This window comes from Ambystoma mexicanum, chromosome 9 (assembly GCF_040938575.1).
Source record: "Ambystoma mexicanum isolate Mex_15411 chromosome 9, UKY_AmexF1_1, whole genome shotgun sequence".
NCBI lineage: Eukaryota > Metazoa > Chordata > Amphibia > Caudata > Ambystomatidae > Ambystoma > Ambystoma mexicanum.
This window is the reverse complement of record NC_090931.1, coordinates 172,686,448-172,707,867: the sequence shown is the minus strand read 5'-3', so window position 1 is coordinate 172,707,867 and position 21,420 is coordinate 172,686,448. Positions and strand designations below refer to the sequence as shown.

General features: G+C 45.0%; 1 protein-coding gene and 1 long non-coding RNA gene across 2 annotated transcripts in view; both read left to right on the top strand.

The window, feature by feature from the left end:
* The window catches only part of NLRX1 (NLR family member X1), a 74,731-nt gene that overhangs the window by 36,895 nt on the left and 16,416 nt on the right, over nucleotides 1–21,420 (top strand). Inside the window, exons 5-6 of the mRNA XM_069614375.1 lie at nucleotides 15,140–15,753; nucleotides 19,646–21,036. Of these exons, the coding sequence (XP_069470476.1) occupies nucleotides 15,140–15,753; nucleotides 19,646–21,036 (2,005 nt within the window). The remainder of the gene's footprint in view (nucleotides 1–15,139; nucleotides 15,754–19,645; nucleotides 21,037–21,420) is intronic.
* Nucleotides 8,620–9,341, top strand: LOC138489606 (uncharacterized). Its single transcript, XR_011274831.1, has 3 exons — nucleotides 8,620–8,732; nucleotides 8,842–8,956; nucleotides 9,094–9,341. It is a non-coding gene; the product is annotated as an uncharacterized lncRNA (long non-coding RNA).

Sequence of the window (21,420 nt, the reverse complement as noted above, 5' to 3'; positions counted from 1 at the left end):
GTCAGTGCCGCCTCACGTGAGTTTTTAGAAGCTTATTGATGTTCGGACAGAGGTGGGTGCTGAAGGGCAGCCTTACACTTGGTATTTTGTTCTTTTGGGCCGGGACGTAGTTCCTGGGGGTCTGTAACATCTTCCTTCTGTGAATGGTGCAGAGGTAACCTATACTAGTTAGCCTCTCAACTCCCCAGAGTCTTTGCTGTTAGAGAGAGAGCGAGAGCTGTAATCCAGGTGGCCAGGACATGGCCATCGCTTTGGATCCAGTTCCGGGGGGTGGACTAGTGCAGGAGGATCACCTGGATGGGGGGGGGTCCCCGGAGAATGGAAGTGGGACACCGGAAGGTGAAAGGTGGTATCCTTCCTTGTAACACCTTTTCCCCATCCTACCAGGTAGGATACCTAGGAACTCGCTAGCCCCTGTTCCCGGCTCAAACATGTTCTAATGGACAATACACCGAGAGGGACAACGGACTAACGCCAAAGCTGTGTACCTGACATGTCCCAACAGAAAGGTCAGGCAATTACTGATAATTACACACACCGGACTTCCATCACACTTCCCCCACACAGATAAAAGGCGGAGCATGAAGCACACCCTGAGCAAGGCAAACCACCCGAGTAAGCAGCAGTTCTGAGATGGCAGTTTAATACGAGGAGAAAGACGGCAAGATCAGAAAGGGTTGCACGGAGGGAATTGCCCTTGGCATTTTCAGAGGAAGAAAACGTAAGACCAGGAATTAAAGCTCAAAGAAGGTTCATAGTGCATCGAAGTTACCCAGCGCTCGCCCGCATCAATAGCTGAGGCAGGGAGGAGCGATTGCAGCTGTGGTACTGTCCTTGGCTCAGATAACAAAGCCGCTCCAGTAAAGTCAGCACAGCCGGTGAATCGGTGAGACTGCTAGCAAACCGGTCCGTGTTAGAACCAAGGTTGCAAGGGGCAACATTGTAATCAGAAATCTGCAAAGAACAAAGTAAGAGGCGTATGTGTTGAGCAACGCGAATATAATGAAATATTGAAGGAATTACTGAACTTAAGAAACCAAAGCAGATGCCATCTGTTTGAAGGCATCTGTTCGGTATCCAACTGAGTGTAAAATTGTGAACTGTGAAATCGAAGTGGTCCTGCAACGGGTCAAGCCAAACCCTGTGCACATTCAAAAGTCTTCGATAGGTAACACGGACTATAATTGGTCCGAGCCCGGCTGATGGAGACTTATTGTGAAAAGAGGATCTGAGCCAAACTGAGGGGGATCCGGGGTGAACCGTGCGTCAATCAAGAAAGGATTGTGATACAAAAAGGGGTTCTGAGCCAGGCTGAGGGAGGATCCAGGGTGAAGAGTTAATCGCCCTACTTGAATACTTGGAAAGGAACTATTTTGTATGTTTGATACATCAGGCCCTCTGGATGAAGAGACGTTTGATAATTTAAGAGACTTGGGCATAGAAGGCCTTGATGCTTGTAATAGAACTGTGTCCTCGTGGCGAAGAAACTCAAGTGTGTGCTATGCTCTAGTGCACCACTTTGTCCCGTGCTGAAAACAGGGGGTGGGGGAGAAGAGAGGCCAATGGTCTGATCACCTTGACTTATCATTTTGTGAACACTTCTTTCTTTTTCATGAACATTTCCCCACACTATTAGAAAATGAGCGTTGTGGATTGGCAATAGGTTTTTTAGTATAGGCCCTTTTTATTTTTGCGAGACTCCACTAGGACTGCATTATTATTTGATGGCCGTAGCTTGCTCCCATCTTAAATTCAGGTTTAGATAGATGTTTATTACACCCACGATAAGGTTCAATAAACACCCTTGAACTGTGTTGATAACCATGCCTTCCTTACAGCTACCACCCGAGCGGTGTGTCCAGTGCACAGAGCTGGCACTCTATTGCTCTCGTGATCTTGGCACATAGGGGATCCCTTATCCAAGGGCACGTTGAGATCCACCGGGGACTCCACCATGCACCTTCAGGGGCCACCCTCCCCCACGCGGTGGGCCTCAGAGGACTCTGCTCTGGAGCTGCAACCGGGTTCGCTCTGAGAGAAAGCACATTGGGATTTCCAGACATACTGACTGGGCTTCCGTTGGAGCTATTGCCCCAGAACTACTTCTTTGGGGCCGCTGGACACCCGGCTGGGCGTTGACACCTTCGAACACCCGCACATGCAGGGGTGAAACTGGGGGCTCGGGTCCCATTTCTTGCTCTGTGGGTCCGGAGCGTGTCGATTTAAGCAGCCAACATCTGACCTCCCCATGAGCACTTCTTTGACATATTTTTAAATCCTTCCCATTGTGTATCTTTTAAAAGCCATCGCCTTTTGTATTTGGAGGTCCCTCTTCAATACCACTTAGAATCTCTGCTGAGTTCCTAAATACACCTCTGTAATTCCTCCTGGCATGCCTTCCCAATTGTGGTTGCACCCATCTGAAGTCTTTCTATAGCCACTTATAAATCTTGAGTCCGTTCTCTCACACGTCTGTTGGAATCTCCTCCCCGTACCTGTATGAACCTACTCTTAAATTGTCCTCTCATTGTGTAGAGATGACTCTGAAACTGCTTGAAATGTCACCCTAGTGCTTACTTTTAGGCAATAAGTGTGCCAAGCAATACAGTAATTCTGTATTCATACCCGTGTCAACTCTTAGTGGGTGCATGTTATAGAATCCTCAAACAGTACAATTTTTTGCAAACCCACCAACAGGAACAATTTGCTTAATCTTTTGAGATTTCACCCTCTAAGTTCAAACAAACTTCTGACATATAGCCAACTTCTTGGGGTTAAATGGATTGCGAGTGACAATGACGGATGTTAAAAGGAAATGCAGCGAATGGCCCAGAAATGCAGTGTTAGAGGATACCACAATGAGGAAGTCGAGACCGTGACCGACAAGTTACTCGTACCACGACAAGAAACGGGTGCTAAACCCACATTCTTCGGCAAGGAGAGCCCTTTAGTTTAAGTTTCAACATTTTCCACGCAGTTAAAAATCAAATCTGTATTCTAAAAACGTTGACAATTTGAAATGTAACAATAGGGTTAAAAATCTATTCATAGATACAGCTCTTTATTCGTATACACAAGGCCCCAACCTAAGACTAGGACCTCATTACGACCCTGGCAGTAGGGGTTTAACGGGGCCGGTAGAGCTGCTGGCCCCCGTTAAACCGCTACCGCCACATTACAAGGTTTGCTTGCGAGACCCGGTAAGGACGCCTGGTAAAACCAGGCGTCCAAAGCGGGTCCCGCGAGCAGACCAGGATGCAAACAACGGGCCCGTTATTAATGGGCCCGTTGTTTGCATCCTTCCCATTGAGCCCTATGGGGCCTGAATGGGGATGTACCAGGTCCGGGTTCCCTGAATGGGGAAATATCGGGCCCTCCAAGGTCGGAATGGCCTGGTAATTCCCCATTCAGGGAACCCAGACCCCGTATCCGGAATGGGGTTAGCCATGCCGCAAATAGTGAAATGGCGAACTCCAAGGTCGTAATGAGGCCCATAGTCCAGCAAAACTGATAAGAAAAAAGACTAAAACAACAATCCTTAAAGAAACCGGGAACCTTCCCTGTCTCCGCTGCTCCAACTGTTTACTTTACTAAAGGCTACATAATCCACCATGCTCGAACTGGGGAAAGGATAAAGGTATATGATTTTGCCACATGTGATACTGCCATTCTAATTTACACTGCAAGGTGCCCCTGCAGCTTATATTACATAAGGCAGTCTAGCAGACATCTCATATGTTGGAATGAACACAGCTCGAACAACCTGAATTCAGCAGGGGCAACATTGTCAAGATCACCATCAGATTGTTCAAATCGGTTTTCAAGTTGTGGAAGTGACATTGACCCGACCACATGGCAACCTACACAATAACCTTAATCGTGCAGAGGCCTTCTCGATGGATGAATTAGACTCCATGACCTCTTGGGAGACAGTGAGCTTCTAGGGGAAGGAGAGGAAAGGCAGAGTACCTCTGAGGAGGTGCAGTAGGAAGTTTGATTTATTAGAGACATCGAAGATGTGGGCAGAGAAGGAAAGTGTGGAGTCAAAGATGACCCCACGGTTCTTGGCATTGCAGGGGGGGGTAGGAGGAGGGCAAAGGGAGGCCAGCCAGAGAGTGAGGGGAAAGGAGGGTGAAGGTGTGCCGATGAGGAGGATCTCAGTCTTGCTGGCATTCAGGCAAAGATTGTTGGCGGCACACCAATCTTAAATGGTAGTTAGGCAATCAGAGATGAGAGAGAGAGAGAGAGAACGGACGTGGCTGAGGGAAGCCTGAACATGAGTTGAGTGTACTGGAAATTAGAGCATAGAATGCCAATGCAGTGGGCAAAAGTAGCCAGGTATTTGGTTGAAAAGCCAAGGCGAGAGGTTAGACCCGTGGGGAACACCACAGGTAAAGAGGGAGATAGATGATAGGTAGGACCCAATTTGGAACTGGGAGGGTCGATCAGAGAGGAAAGAGGTCAGCCAGGCCAGAGCCTGATCAGTGATGCCCAGGTTGTCATGGAGACGGTTGAGCAGGATGGTATGGTTGACCGTGTTGAAGGCAGAAGAAGGATCGAGTAGGATGAGGATAGAGGGAATGTTATAGTCCAGGTTGGAGAGCATGCTAGTTGAGTTTTGATTGTGCTAGTTGTTGGATGAAGGCACCTGTGCGTGGGACCTAAATATGTAAATATCATAAAAGAAGGATAAGACAGTAAACTTTGTCTACTTACACCCCTCTCTCTCCCCCATCAAGTAGAACCCTCTGAAAGATTTTCCAGGCACTACAAGTCTTAACAACATAGACTGCATGCAACATTCCAAATTTTAAAAAACATTGTTTTATTCAAAATATTTAAATTAAAACATGAAATACTACCCTCACCTAACACAGTGTAAATGCTAACACTAAAACCTAAAAAGCTAGACTTCACAATAAACACATACCCAAGACACAAACGAAATCACATATCGCAATACCCAAAAAAACCTAGATGTGTCAATAAAAAACATATAATCCCAACATGTTTCTGTTCTTTAGTGCCCCTTTCGGGCGAACATTCTTCAGGGGAAACTTTAAAACATCCAATATTCTTCTCAACACCGTGTTGAATGGGTAGTTTCAGGCAAACAGCCTGCAAGGAAAAGAGACAGAGGAAACTAATCAGTCCCACAGGGGAGGGGGTATTACCAAATGTAAGTGTGGAGTCGGCTCAAAAAAGGGAGCCGCTCCACCAGAGGTCTAAAAATCAAATTAAACCACTAAGATTTACCTTAACATGGTGAACCTTCAATGCACGTCTGTGAATGACCGATAAGCTAGTTTTTCTTCATTGAAAAACCAAGTACTTCAAAGGGCGTCCTAGTCCGCCAAGATATCGTCACACCTGGAAAGAACACATCAAAATGCCAATGAGCCATCCATACTATTTTGGCCACATGTCACTAAAGGGCAACAGTCATGGTGAGTTTGGAAAATGACAAACACTGAGAAATACCTTCATACTGTTGAAACAACCCACAACGTGGGGCAACGAAAGGGATTCCCTTGTTGTAACACACGGATCCAATCCACAGAAAACTGTACAATGCCAAGGTACCAATCTGCAATTCAAACAGAGAATCACAAGCCAACTCAAGATCATTACACAGTGTCCCAAACCACCACAATTGCCAGAAGTTGGAGTGGAAACCATGGTGCTCGGTATTTAGGTCTAATGGGGTGCCGAACAGGGTCCCACAACCAAGCCACCCATGGTCATGCATTCAAGTTAACGGCATACATCCTGCCGGACACAAATAATCCTTTCCAAAATGAGCAAAAAATGCGTAAACATGCGGGCTAGCAAGCTGGGAGTCATGGAGTTGCAAAAAGCCGTGCCCAGCAAACCTCTACTTCACAGGTGCAGCGTGCGATGGAAAATGAATAAAACGTGCGGTGGAAAATGAATAAAACTAGCCCACAAAACCGACCATCACGTGTCTACTGTGTTAAAGAGACAGCATGCTTACCTTTAACTTCACAATAGCACATTCGCTAGTGACTCGCGGAGGTTAAGCACAGATCGAGCAATTCCCGCATGCATTTATGCCAAATATAATGACAAGGTCCGGATAGCAACATGCTGTTAACGTCCAGGCAAACACTGAAAAAGGACTACACTCTACAGCGGAGCACTCGCTGACCAACAACACGGCGGCCATATTTGCATGAAAACACCCAGCAACTAAGGCAAGCAGTGTTGAGGGAATAAGCGCAAAGAGGGGGCACAAACAAACAAAGCCTGTAACACGTTGCAGATGTAAAGCAGAACATATTCAAAATATATATATATCGATATGGCAAATACAAATGCTGAGAGGTTACAAGCTCATACTGTACAGCAGAGCACTCATTGACCAACAGCACGGCGGCCATATTTGCATGAAACCACCCAGCAACTAAGGCAGTATTGAGGGAATAAGTGCAAAGGGGGAGCACAAACAAACAAACAAAGCCTATAACACGTTGCAGATGTCAAGCAGAAACATATTCAAAATATATATATCTCGGTATGGCAAATACAAATGCTGTGGGGTTACAGGCTCATGTAGGCAGAAGACCAGGCATGGCCAAAATTGCAACATGTATCATACAAAAGATGACTTAAACAAAACATGATCATATCATACTTTTATGTTTGGCTAACCAAATGCCAATCAATACTTTCATTGAGCCCCAAAACATTGCTTTGAATTAAAAAATAATTTTCTGTTCCAGGTTAAGCAATTTCTGGTCAGTCTCGGCTTTCCCATGGCCATGCACTTACTACATTTACCACACGGAAAATGACCTTTTATTTCAGGTAAACTGTTAAACAAAGGCTATCCTCCCAGAGTGATTAAGACTGCCTCAAAAAGAGCATATAATAACAATCGGGAGGCTCTTTTGGAGAGAAATGTGAAAATGAAAAGAAAGATTGGTACTGTTTTTGTTAACACTTTTTCCAATTTATCTTATCAAATCTATTGTGATGAAAACATGGAAGAAGGTGTACAGAGGAAAGACATTTTGCCTCCTTTGGTGGCTTTCAGAAAGTCAGAATTTAAGGAACATTTTGATTAGGAATGATGTGAGTGAAACAAGTATACCATTGGTGAGACAAACTAGACTGTGGGGCCTACCTGAAATAAAAGGTCATTTTCCGTGTGGTAAATGAAGTATGTGTGCTCAAACCAAAGAAATCAGATCGATACAAATTCTGCCGGATCTTAAATGGGTGTTTCATGAAATGACCAACTGTAATACATCTAATGTTGTATATCTAATTACGTGCCCTTGTGGCTTACATTATGTGGGCAAGATCAATAGACCATGCAAAGTCCGCATGGTAGAACATCGCAGCTGCATTAGAAATCAAGTGATTGCAGCCCCTTTAGTGACACATTTCCTCGATATGAAACATGGCTGTAATGACTTTACGTGGCTCATATTGAAAAACGTGCATGGCCATGGGAAAGCTGAGACTGACCAGAAATTGCTTAACCTGGAACAGAAAATTATTTTTAAATTGCAAAGCAATGTTTTGGGGCTCAATGAAAGTATTGATTGGCCTTTGGTTAGCCAAATATAAAAGTATGTTGGCCATGCCTGGTCTTTTGCCTACATGAGCCTGTAACCCCTCAGCATTTGTATTTGCCATACCGAGATATATATATTTTGAATATGTTTCTGCTTTACATCTGCAACGTGTTATAGGCTTTGTTTGTTTGTGCTCCCCGTTTGCACTTATTCCCTCAATACTGCCTTAGTTGCTGGGTGGTTTCATGCAAATATGGCCGCCGTGCTGTTGGTCAGTGAGTGCTCTGCTGTACAGTATGAGCTTGTAACCTCTCAGCATTTGTATTTGCCATATCGATATATATATATATATATATATATATTTTGAATATGTTTCTACTTTACATCTGCAACATGTTACAGGCTTTGTTTGTTTGTGCCCCCTCTTTGCACTTATTCCCTCAACACTGCTTGCCTTAGTTGCTGGGTGTTTTCATGCAAATATGGCCGCCGTGTTGTTGGTCAGCGAGTGCTCCGCTGTAGAGTGTAGTCCTTTTTCAGTGTTTGCCTGGAAGTTAACAGCGTGTTGCTATCCGGACCTTGTCATTATATTTGGCATAAATGCATGCGGGAATTGCTCGATCTGTCCTTAACCTCCGCGAGTCACTAGCGAATGTGCTATTGTGAAGTTAAAGGTAAGCATGCTGTCTCTTTAACACAGTAGACATGTGACGATCGGTTTTGTGGGCTAGTTTTATTCATTTTCCACCGCACGTTTTATTCATTTTCCATCGCACGCTGCACCTGTGAAGTAGAGGTTTGCTGGGCACGGCTTTTTGCAACTCCATGACTCCCAGCTTGCTAGCACGCATGTTTACGCATTTTTTCCTCATTTTGGAAAGGATTATTTGTGTCCGGCAGGATGTATGCCCTTAACTTGAATGCATGACCATGGGTGGCTTGGTTGTGGGACTCTATTCGGCACCCCATTAGACCTAAATACCGAGCACCATGGTTTCCACTCCAACTTCTGGCAATTGTGGTGTTTTGAGACACTGTGTAGTGATCTTGAGTTGGCTTGTGATTCTCTGTTTGAATTGCAGATTGGTACTTTGGCATTGTACAGTTTTCTGTGGATTGGATCCGTGTGTTACAACAAGGGAATCCCTTTCGTTGCCCCACATTGTGGGTTGTTTCAACAGTATGAAGGTATTTCTCAGTGTTTTTCATTTTCCGAACTCACCATGACTTGCCCTTTAGTGACATGTGGCCAAAATAGTATGGATGGCTCATTGGCAGTTTGATGTGTTCTTTCCAGGTGTGACGATATCTTGGCGGACTAGGACGCCTTTTGAAGTACTTTGGTTTTTCAATGAAGAAAAACTAGCTTATCGGTCATTCACAGACGTGCATTGAAGGTTCACCATGTTAAGGTAAATCTTAGTGGTTTAATTTGATTTTTAGACCTCTGGTGGTGCTGCTCCCTTTTTTGAGCCGACTCCACACTTACATTTGGTAATACCCCCTCCCCTGTGGGACTGATGGTTTCCTCTGTCTCTTTTCCTTGCAGGCTGTTTGCCTGAAACTACCCATTCAACACGGTGTTGAGGAGAATATTGGATGTTTTAAAAGTTTCCCCTGAAGAATGTTCGCCCGAAAGGGGGACTAAAGAACAGAAACATGTTGGGATTATATGTTTTTATTGACACATCTAGGTTTTTTTGGGTATTGCGATATGTAATTTCGTTTGTGTCTTGGGTATATGTTTATTTTGAAGTCTAGCTTTTTAGGCTTTAGTGTTAGCATTTACACTGTTAGGTGAGGGTAGTATTTCATGTTTTAATTTAAATATTTTGAATAAAACAGAATGTTTTTTGAAATTTGGAATGTTGCACGCGGTCTATGTTGTCAAGACTTGTAGTGCCTGGAAAATCTTTCAGAGGGTTCTACTTGATGGGGGTGAGAGAGGGGTATAAGTAGACAAAGTTTACCGTCTTATCCTTCTTTTATGATATATATCAATATTCCTATTGGTGGAGTAAGATGTGGTACGTGTAAATAGGAATTTTGGTACCTATTTTGAATACACCTAAATATGTAAACCAGAAGGTAAGGGGCAGCTCGAGAGAAGCCATGACTGCTTCAGGGAAGGCGGGCGATAGCTGGAAGCACAAGCTTGTGCGCGGAAGCTGGAGGCACAAGTCGGCGTGCACAAGCTGGAGCCGTGAGCCGGCATGGCGGAGCAATGGATCTCACCGGCAGAGAAGGAAATGGACATGGTGCAAGAGATGCGTGCCGCGGAAACGTCGGAGGGTCACAAGAGGGTCCCTGGGTATCCAGCAATCAAGAGAGGCAGCGTGGTCCTTACTGGAGAAGCCAGCGTGCACGAGTGGAGCCGCGAGAAAGCCTGGAGAGATGTCCGAGCCGCCCAGAGTGGGGAGCAGGTGGCGAAGGTACACCCCGTAAGTAGACCTGAAAACGCTGCAGAGAACCAGTGAGTCTGCCAGAGCAGAGTGGGGACTCCGTGGCCGCGCCAAAGAGAAACAGACATTGTGAAGTTACAGAACGTGACATGACAAATGATTTTGAACATTGTAAAACTACTGAAAGTAAAGCAATAAGAAGATTGTTTGCCAAGTAAATATACCAAGCCAAGCAGAAAGGTATATCCTACCTGGGGATAAGGAGAGCCTGTAAAACAAGAGAAGTCCTGGCAAACATGCACCAGGCAGTTGTGAACACAAGAGAAATCCTGGCAGGTGAGTATACCAGGCCAATTGCAAACCTACAAAGAGTATAAAGCAGAAATAGTATTTGTTAAACAAAGAAGGAACTTGTGCTACAAAAAGGAACTTTTGTTGAAGAGGAACTTACAAGGCTGAACAGTGTTTGTCTGTTGGCAGCCAAGAAAGACACAAAGATAATTATAACCCAGAGACCTTTGTGATACAAGAGAAGAATCCAGGGGAAGGGAATCCCCCCTCTAAAATTGAGGTCCTTTCCAATTTGGTGAACCTTTACATTGGAACAATTTTGTTTTTTGATTGAGAACCCTTTTGCCAATACCAGGTGAAAGACATTTCCCTTATCACTTTATTATTTGTTTTAGTGTGAGGGTCAGAACAGAAAGGACGGCTTTTTAATTTATAACCTCCTGATGAATGCGATCCTTCATTTTGGGTGTTTTAGGTAGGGAAACTCTGCTTTAAAATAGGGGCAGAGGGGCATTTTTCCAACCCATTTCAGTTGAATAAAAGGCTTTAACCAAAACAACTTTATGTCCGGATTTCTTTTCTGACCCCTTGCAATACCTAGTATCCTCTTTGGCTTGTCCTGTTCTACCCAGGCTCCATCTCCCTCTGTAGCATAGTGTCCTCTTTCCTTCGCCTTGTTGTTCCCAGAGTCCCACTCCCTGTGGTACCTCAGTGTCCTGACATGGACCAACAGACTAGACCAAGCTTGGTGTATGGCTCTTGGACTTCAAATAAATATTACATCAATCCGGTGTAGACAGGCAGCAACCTAATCCCTTCTTCAAGTCATTTTAGGTTGGCCCTGTCTATTTACCACAGACAGCATCCACATTACTACCTTTTAACATAATAATGTTCACAAGAAAATCATGTCTTTCTTGGAACTATTATGAGGGATTGCTCTTCCCTGCATTTTTGGAAACTAACAAAAATGAAGGTCTATGCCTCCGCCACAAGCCTTCGATCTGGGTGGAGTTTCTCTTCCATCTTATGACTGAGGCAGCTGGGTTTGGTTATTTGAGTTCCTGCAGATTGGATAAGAAGGGAATTGTAATCTCCCTTTCCTAGGGCCTTGACTTAATCTCTCTTCATCACCTCGCCATTCCCTTTCTACTCATGTTCCTCCTCGGTGCCATGCCCTTGTTTCTCCTCCCACTGTAGGATTAACCCCTTGAGATTCTGGTATCACCCTGAACCTCTTTCTCTGGCGCAGAGTACCCTCTTGTTTTTACCAAATAAGCCATCACCTACCGTGACCCAGCTTCCCCACCTTTTGCTGCATTCCTCTAAAATTCTCCTGAGCATAACCTAATGATGTCCTCCGTCGATCACCTCTCGACGCCTTCCTTCTCTTGACACTTTCCTACTCTTTTTCTCCCTCATTCTGCCTCCTGATGTCTTCCCTCTTAACGCCTCGTCATGCCTCCCTCCCGTCACCTCATCATGCCTCCCTCCCACTGCCTCATCATGCCTTCCTCCTTGTGCCTCCTTTCTTCCGCCTCCTGGTGTCTTCCTACTTCTGCCTCCTAGCATTCTCCTACCACCTCCTGATGCCCGCCTCCCTCTATTTTCCTACCAGCTCCTCTCAGACTCCTTTCCAGCCTCCCTGCCACAACCTCCTTCTAACGCTCACACTATTGGCTCTATGTTCAGGGAATTAAATATCCTGGTATTCTGCCCCCACCCAGCGTGGCTGGGCTTTGGGGAAAAGGGCAGCACCTGTGTTTTCAAGTGTGTGAGCTTTGGGAGGCAAATCCATTTAATGAACAGACTGAAGCTCTAAAAGCCTAGTCCACTGTCTTGGAATTCGACTTTTGTACCCTGTAAGCCTTTGAAAAGACTCTAACCCTTGTGAGTGGAGTAATAGTCCTCCCAATTCCTGCTGTGGTAGTCCCACGTCTGTCTGTTTCCATATGGGCTGGTAAATGTTTCAGTATAATATGATCACTGCAGTAACAACAAGTCCAACTCCATCCCTGCATGCATTGGTGAGCATTTGGTTGGGTAATGTGTTTAGCGTAACAGGGGCCATTCCCCCTCCGTCTCCTCCTTTGCTAGTGAGCATTTACTTAGGTAATATATTCACCTTGGTAGCCGCAATCGCTAGCTTGGTGTGCACAGCATGAGACCGCAAGTGTCCTAACTCTTATGATCTTGATATCATTACCTCTGTTAAACTCAAGTTTGTGAGAAATTATGCAGGACCAAATTGGTGTGAACAAGGGATCCTCCCATTCCACCCAAGGGCCATAATACACAAGCTTGGGGAGGGTCTTGGCTCACTTGAAGACCCCATTTGTTACCCCCAGATTACAAAGGGGGGAGATTGTCATTCTGGTTACTTGACAGCCTCTGCAGTAAGCTCCCGCTCATTAAAACGCACTCGGATTCCAGTTCCTGACATGAGAAATTGAATGGGATGAACAGTGCTCTTCCTAAATACATTTGCAATTTCCGAATTTTCCCTTGGAGACTAAACAAGTCTTTATCAAACTCTAACCGGTTTTGTGGGTTAATATTATCCTTGGAGTGTACTCCTATGCGTATTAAGCTGTAACTAGCCATGCTATCTGTAAAAATGATGCAGGCTCACTAGAAAAATTGTTTCTCACCTTGACAGAAGAAAATGGTATGTCTGGGATGTGCCTGGGACCCTTGCACTTGATGTGGGAGAGGCCACTAACCTCTCACTCTGATACAAGAAGTATCCCCTGTTGGCTCATGCCCGCAAGCCACCCACCACTCCTTCCCAGTGGGATGGCCTGCGACTCGGTTCAGCAGTTGAAATTGATGAAGTAGACACTGGGCCTTTTAGAAATCCTTCTTGCCCACGGCAAGTCGTAAGTCACAGATCTACTGGTTGTTTCAGGTCCTTTGGCACAGAGGGTTGTGCTCGGGCCCGGGATTGTCATCCTACGGCAGGGTGCTCAGTGCGAGTCTCCAGCATATGAAATGACACCCCACGCTCTGCTCGTGACCATAGGTCATCAGGCCCTAAGGAGTCTGCATGAACACCACCATCTGCAACTGCAGTGCCGCCCAGAGGGATACGTTAAGGAAATTATAATGGGAGTACCTGGTCAAGAATGATCATGTGACCTTTCATAGGGTATTGTGCAACTGTCCTTGAAAATCTCTCCTCCAAATAATCTCCAACTGAGTCAAATTTATATATTGCGCTCACAACTTGCTATCATAGAGGACCAAACCTGCAGCATGCTTCCCAACTTTAGAGGTGAACCTCTTCTCCCGAACATTGCTGGCTGGCCTGCCGTGGTCCTGCCGGTGCATGTCATAACACTTGTCTTTTCTTGTGTGAACACAGCCATAATTCAAAGTTACTCCAGCATTGGCACTTTGATTTTGTGTTGGCATAGGCATACTTTACCTGTATTCTGAGTCACTGCCACAATTGATATGAACCTTTTTTATTATTATTTTTCTTTAAAAAAGAAATTTGGTACCTTCCATCACTGAATTGATCAAAGATTATGGTTCTGGCAATGACCCTGAACACACTGAAATGTTAAACCACAGCTATTCATACAATACATATATTGTACCCAACACCTTCTGAGAACAGTGATTACTAACCAAATACCTTAATTTGGGTGGCTCTGACCCATTAAGCCTGCAGGAGATTACTCCAATGTCAGTTAATACAGGCACATGCTCTAGAGCCTTTTTATTTGCGTGACGCAGCATGACCTATCGCGCATTTCAATTGGCTGGGGCGGAGGTGTAATCTCCTGTTTTCTTTCTCCTATTATTTTGGGGTGGGCTCGACTCCTTCACCTTCCAGAGCAATCTATGCGTCTGCCAGCAGTTCTATGGGAAGAGGAAAAACAGCATTGGTTGTCAAGGCCTCTCGAACCATAGCCCTTTGCTCTCAAAACTGACTAGACTGACTCTAGGAAGTTGTTGCACAGGGTGCCATAGACTACCTCTGCTCCAAGCTATGGGGCGAATTGCTGCCCCAAGCATACATAGTTTGAGCCCCAAATTGTCTTCTGTTATTATATTGGTTGTAAATGGGAGAACAAAAGCAAATGATTTTAAAAAGGACAATAACATTTAAGGCGAATAAGACTTTGATGGAGATGAGAGTCAAACCCAGCTCTCTTGGTTGCCTATATTTCAGCTAAGGGTGCACTATGTGTTAGCAGATATTCTATATCTTGATAACTATTATTTTACTGCGCCTACATGTAGCACATAAAACAAGTACTTGGGTGTCGGAAGATCTTCTAAAGGAGCATTCTGTATTTCAAAGACCTCTGGTGCCATATTTCTTGACCCCCTAGCCTGAAGTTCTAAATGTCGGGGTTTCTTAGTCTGTGTTCCTTGAGGCTAATAAGATACAGCCGACTGGAATTAACCTCCGAACTGAGACATGCCTGGGCTGTGCGGGTGGAGGAGGTCCGTGTCTAGGCTATTGTTTGTAAGTTGATGCAAGATTGCATCTGTGGAATAAAGAGAGGTCACTCACCTGTTGTCTTGTGTTGTAATTCTTCTTTTTTTTTGGACTGTCTATCCCTGGGACTAAACTCGCCCAAGCATCCCGGGCATCCCCTATGCATAAACATGGTTTGGAAACCTGTTGTGGGATAGGCTGGAATTCTGAGCCTCGTTCTTATCCTAATTGCATCATGGCATACCTTGGGGCTGTGGGGCATACGTTGATGAGGTTGACATTATCTAATGCGCTTTGCTGACGTGGCCACCAGTAGCAGATTGTCCAATATCATATGTAGAGGGTTTGGAACCTTCTTAAACATGTTGGGGATAGTTGTCCTATAGCCAAGGTTATTTTTAGAATATTTTGCTGAAAGTATTAAATGCTTTTCCTTTCCGTCTCCACAGCAGACCCAGTCACATTGCACAAGCGCAGGCTGGCGGAATGGTTCAGCCACCTTCCTACAGAGGAGAAGCATTATGGCCCGTCCTTCACCTTCGGTGCCCTGCACGTTCACCCAGTCATCAGGGAAGGCCCCTTGGAGCTGAATGAGAAGCCTCTGATCCTTCAGAGCCAGCAAATGAAGCCAAAATGCCAACGTATCATTGGCATTCAGAATCTCTTCGACTCTGATGCCAGCGGCCGGTGGGTGAAAAATGTGGTTCTGTATGGCACTGTCGGCACAGGGAAAAGCACATTGATCAAGAAGATGGTTATGGACTGGTGCCATGGAGGCCTGCCTCAGTTTGACCTGGTGTTGCCCTTCTCCTGTGAGGACCTTTCCCAAAGTAGCACCCCGATATCACTAAAGCGCTTGATTGTCAAGAAGTACGTGTATCTGCGGGAGTTGCTTCCTCGACTTGGAGCTGCCGATTTCAAAGTGCTCTTCGTCTTCAATGGGATGGAGTGGCTGAATCTGGATTTTCGCTTGGCCGGGGCCGAGCTCTGCAGTGATCTTGATGAGCCGCAGACTCCTGCAACCATTCTAGTTAACCTTATCCGGAGCTACATGCTCCCTGAGGTGCATATCTGCAGGTGATGTTTGTGCCATGCATGGTTGCTGCAGTTGTTGGACAGGGCACCATTTGTGCAGTATTTGTGAGTCTATCTGTACTTGTTTAGTGTGTATCTGTACGTCTTGTGTCTACTCACTTGACCAGCCTTCCCATTTATTTATTTGCCTGTGTGAGCCAGCTAAAACACTTGTAAATCATGTTCTTCCACCTGAACAACTCAATCCACTGAGATTTCATGAAGGATGGTCTGTTTACGGAAATTATGTAAATTGAGAGAGCATTCCTACAGATTGATGCCGTTTGCTGTGGGCCACTAAGGGCTATTGGTAGTAATTAATTAGCTGATCCTGACGCAAGGGGTTAAGTACACATAGTAATGTATTAACCTTATTACATGACAATGCAAGCGTTTCAAAATTATTTTCTTTTGGGATCGGCCTAGCTCTTAGCAGGGTACTATACCTGTTTCTACCCATCGCAGAATGTTTGAATCCTTGTAGTGTCTGATTATCTGATCTGACAGCCCGGGAGGTAGAGCGCTATTGGGTATTCTATTGAAGATGTAATGCGGCCCCTCTCCATAGGTCAGTTTACTTCATTCTGAAATCTCTGGTGTACTAGTAGCTTATGCGGTTGTCGGAGACCAGCAAAAATAGTCCTTCCCTAAGGCCCATCATGGGTTAGTGGCCGGCTGCATCCTGGGCTCTTTGGAACCATGAATGTAGATTGCTGATGATGGAGGGGGAAAAAAGATTTTATTAACCCTGCCCGGGATTACCAACTGTGCCAACTACTATTGCCTTGAATTGAGATAGGATTCCCAAATTCCCCTTAAGTGCCTGTTCTAATAACTGGCTGATGCTGCTTCTCTGTGCGATTGAGTGATTGTCATTTGTACAGTTCCTCTCCTAAACGTTGCTTCAATACGCCTCACTTAATGGACCGAAAGCAAATGCTGTGTTCTTGGGATCACTGAAATGTAGTTTGCTGACTGTTCGGCCACTGTATCCGATGCCATGCTAACACTAATTACAGGATTATCAAAAACAGACAAGCTAAACGATTAGGGTGGTGTGACGGCAGCACATGCAGATCAACTAATTTGCTCAGAGATCTAAGGAATAATGAACACGTTAGTGTATGCCTGGTAAGCCGCTGTTCCTTCATTTGTCACTATAGAAACATGCCAACCCATCCTGAAATCTCCACTCCGAATCCCCCGGGTATGACGCTCCATGCCCATATAAAATAATCTGATTAGCTCTGCATCCTCAATCGATTGCCCGTAAATATTAGTAATGGGATATACACTCCATAGATGGTCAGACGGAGAATATGCATGCGCGGAATGATGGGGAACATAGATGCGTTGTCCTTCAGCAAAACACTCTGGGATCCCACACACTTGACCAGACGCCTGCTAGACATTTACATCAAAGGAGCAAGCATAACTGTTGAATCCGGTCTAGGGGTTATTTTAGGAAACGCTGGTGTGGATGGTTTTGCAATAATGTGTTCTATAGGAATCACAGACTTCCTCCTACTCCTGTGTTTCAAAAACAAATTGAGGTTTGGTCGAATGCAAAACAATCACATTTGTTTTTTCTTAAATCCATTTGACCTTCAATATATGTGGGGGGAGACCCCCTGCCACTCCTCCCCCCACCCCCACCTGAATTATTAACCTTACCCACCTTCAACATCCACATATATTTTCAGCCACATTTGGTCAATAAGATTTGATGGTTTTGCATTTGACCAAATCTACTGCAATTTTATCCGAAATGTACAAGATGGTTCCAGAGATGTGGTAATCCAGGGACAGTGATATCTAAGTCACACCTAGGAATTCCCAAAAAAGCAGTCTCTTAAGTTATTTTCTGAACTGCAGGAACGTTTGAGCGGTGCTGTTCGCATCTAGGATGGTATCCTACTGTGCTGGGGCTTAGCAAGAGAAGGACCGTTTCCTGGTCTTTTGCTTGTGTGTCAGTTGTATATCAAACCTTGCTGGTCTGGCTCCCTCGAGAAGCGTGTGTTATAATGTTGTCGGCTGTTCTGATTTGCTTCAAGGATGCAAAACACTGGAAATAAATGCATGGAAAACCAACATCTCTGCTCACGATGATGCAAAGATTAAGTCCTAGTGTAGCAACTCCATTCACTACATTGAAGATTTGGGAGGCACCAGACAAACAATATTGTTTAGTAATAGACAAATGTGAGCTGGCAATGTCTATTCTGTGCCTCTTGTTATTTAGAAACCTGAAACCGGGATACACTGTGTCCTATTGCGCTAGAGAGATAGGAGTATTGTGTTCCAACTGCGTGGTGAGCAGTATGTGGTTAACCCTGATACCACTACATATACTAGTCAAAGGTGAAAAAAACACTCGCGCTCCTTTTGGAGTGGGTCCGGCTTGGCCACAGTAAAATTCACAATAATTGTCCAGATACAAAGTCAACTGCTTGGTATTCCAGTTTGTCTGATATTTAAGTTGGGAGAAACATCCAGCACGTGTTTCGACTAAAGACTTTTTCAAGGCTGTACATTAGTATTTAATGAACATGTCACACCATAATAGATACCACAGTAATATTAGTTCAACATTAGATGTTTACCACAGTCAGTTGTAAGATACAGATAGAAACGCATAATATGAAGATAGTTATGTATTACAGTAAGTTACATAACATTGGTCGGTACATACCTGCATTTAGCAGGGTTCCAGGAAGAGAAAAGAGAAATATGCACAATGCGTTATTCTACATGTTTAACAGTGTCTCATTGCATTTTGTGCGATATGTGCTAAATGGTGTAAAACAGTGTTACCACTACAGGCCATTGCAGAGCCCCATGCATCATTTTAGTCAAAACACGTGCTGGCTGTTTCTGTTAACTTAAATACCAGACAATAAACTGGAATACCGAGCAGTTGAAGACTTTGGGACACTTTGAATCTGGACCGTTATTGTGACCTTTACTGGCCAAACCCGGAGCGTTAGTGGTTTTTTCACCTTTTGTCTTGTTGTTTAGATGCAGCCATTAATGAAACCGCCTGTGTTACATGTTCCTGTGGATTGTCTATCTATGTTTGTGTATGTTAACAGGTGGATATACCTCCGTTCCTGTGTGCTATCCTGTTGGTGCCTGTGTGCAAGTGGAGGACAGAATGTATGTTCCAATTTGGGCATGTTTCGTTATGGATGCTCTGAGACCCTTTTGTATGTGATAGTGTGGAGATGAGTGGTTGGGGGTGGGGTCTTCATTTATTCATTTTATATTTGATTTTATGTAACAAGGACCTCGGCCAAATTGGTGCCCAAGTGCTTAGCAAACCAGTAAATTACTTTTCTTAGTGTACATATGTGAATAACTTTACTTTAAATGTGATTACATTGTTTAAATCATGGAATGTTTTTGGAGAACATTTAGTAGCCAATGTCTTTCAAAGGAATGATGACTCTAATGATCATACATTCTAGAAACCTTGCGAGTAAAAGCAATTGAGATGCTCATGAAGACTCACAGGAGTGTCAAGTGGTGTAAGACATAACACAGTTAAATGGAAGACAACTAGGGAACTCTTCACTATCGGTATTTTAAGATGGAACTTTGCATAAGAAGAGGGCAGTCGTAGAATGGATGTGGAAACATTTTAAGTTCTCAAGGAAAAGTATCGGAAATCAGTAGGGTGGTGGAACTGGATCACAGGACTTTAAAGGGAGAATCTGCATAGTTTATTTAAGATGCTTGCAAGTCCTGCATTGAACGTATAGATGAAAGGGGAATGGATATACACTGACCCCCAGTCTAGATGTAGTGGGCACATTCACCTTGAAAATAGTTTTATCCATCTGCTAATGTCTCTTCTCTCTTTGTTTTCCGTCTGTTCTCAGGCCAGCATAGTTATGACGACCAGGCCCTCCGCACTGAGTAGGATCCCAGGCAAATTTGTGGGGCGCTACGTGCAGATTTGCGGCTTCTCTGACACCGATCTGCAAAAAATGTACTTCCAAATGCGCTTGTCTGATCTGGAGGAGGACACTGGGGAGATGTCGAACATCTTGGAGATGCTATCCCGCAACTTGGAATACCAGAACCAGCTAGCGAAGGCCTGCTTCCTGCCCTCGTACTGCTGGCTCACCTGTGCCACTCTTCACTTCCTCTACATGACCAAAGGGGACTCTCTCAACCAGACACTGACTGGTATCTACACCAGCTTCCTGCGCCTCAACTTTGGTGGTGAAATCCTGGACATTACTGACCCCTCCCGTATCTCCATGATGCACTACGTGACAAGGTCACTAGGCAAACTTGCGTACGAGGGCTACAAGAAGCGGCAGACCAAGTTCTCTGATGAAGACCTGCAGCGGGTCTTTGAGGTGGAGATGAAGTCTGAGGAAGAACTGAACCTACTCACTGTCTTCCAAAGGGATGTCAAGCGATTCTTCCTCTCACCTTGCATGGAGCCTGGCCAAGAGCAGATGTTCATGTTCACCATCTCTGCGATGCAGGAGTACCTGGCAGCTCTCTTTGTGGTGATGGGTGAGCACCGCAGTGCTCTGCAGCGCATTGGCAGTGAGGTCTCTGAAGCCATTGGCAAGGCCAGCGAGGACTTAACTGCCATAATGAACATCCTGGCTAAGTTTTTGCCCATTCGAGTCTTCGCACTCTTCAACCTGGTGAAGATCTTTCCCCGTCTGTATGGCAAGATCAGTGGTAAGAGCCGTGATGGCATCGCTCAGACTATGGCTGTGGAGATGTTCCGAGAAGAGGACTCCTTCAATGATGACGTCCTAGATCAGATCAACTTCAGTATTCTCGGGCAGGAGGGCCCCATGCAGCACCCCAGCTTAGATGTTCAAAAGGACGAAGCCTTTGAGCTCTTCCCCATCTTCATTGGCGGGCTGCTCGCTCAACGCAATCGAGCCATGCTTGACCAACTGGGCTGCTCCATTAAGAACTTTGCCGCCTTTGAGATCGCCAAGGCCATGAAGAAATACCTCTTGAAGCACAGTCAGAAGAAACAGCCGCCTTCCGAGATGATGGACTTCCTCTTCCTGCTTTACGAATTTCAAAATGACAGATTCACGTCAGAGGTGGTCCGCTCTCTGAAGGTGCTGGACCTTTCGACTGTCAAGATGACGCCGATCAAGTGCCACATCCTGGCCTCTGTGATGGGCACCAGTGGGCAGCTGGTTACAGCTATGGATCTCACCTCATGCCACTTGGATCCTGGCTCCATAAAAAACCTTGTCCCCATCTTCAGGCGCTGTGAAAGTCTTGAGTGAGTGAATCCCTGGGGAGAAACGGCATGGGGGAGGGGGATGAAATTACTGAGGGGGGAATATAAAGTTAGCAGGGAGCAGCAACATCTCAGAGTTCAGGTGGTTATACAACATGAGGGGGAGATGACTGCTTTGACAGAAATTACACTGTGATAGGGGATTTAGGATATCACTGCTAATAAGAGAAATTCTACTCTTGGGTGAGGAGAATGTAGTATGCAAGGGGCACAGTGTACCAATCGGTTGGGAAGGATAGTACAACACGTCAAGGAAAGAGATGGGGACCATTGGTAGAAGAGAAAAATACAAGGGAGCAAGAGGAAAATAATTGCATAAAAAGGGCACGGTGATCACTAGTTAACTGGTGGAAGATCACTCGTGAT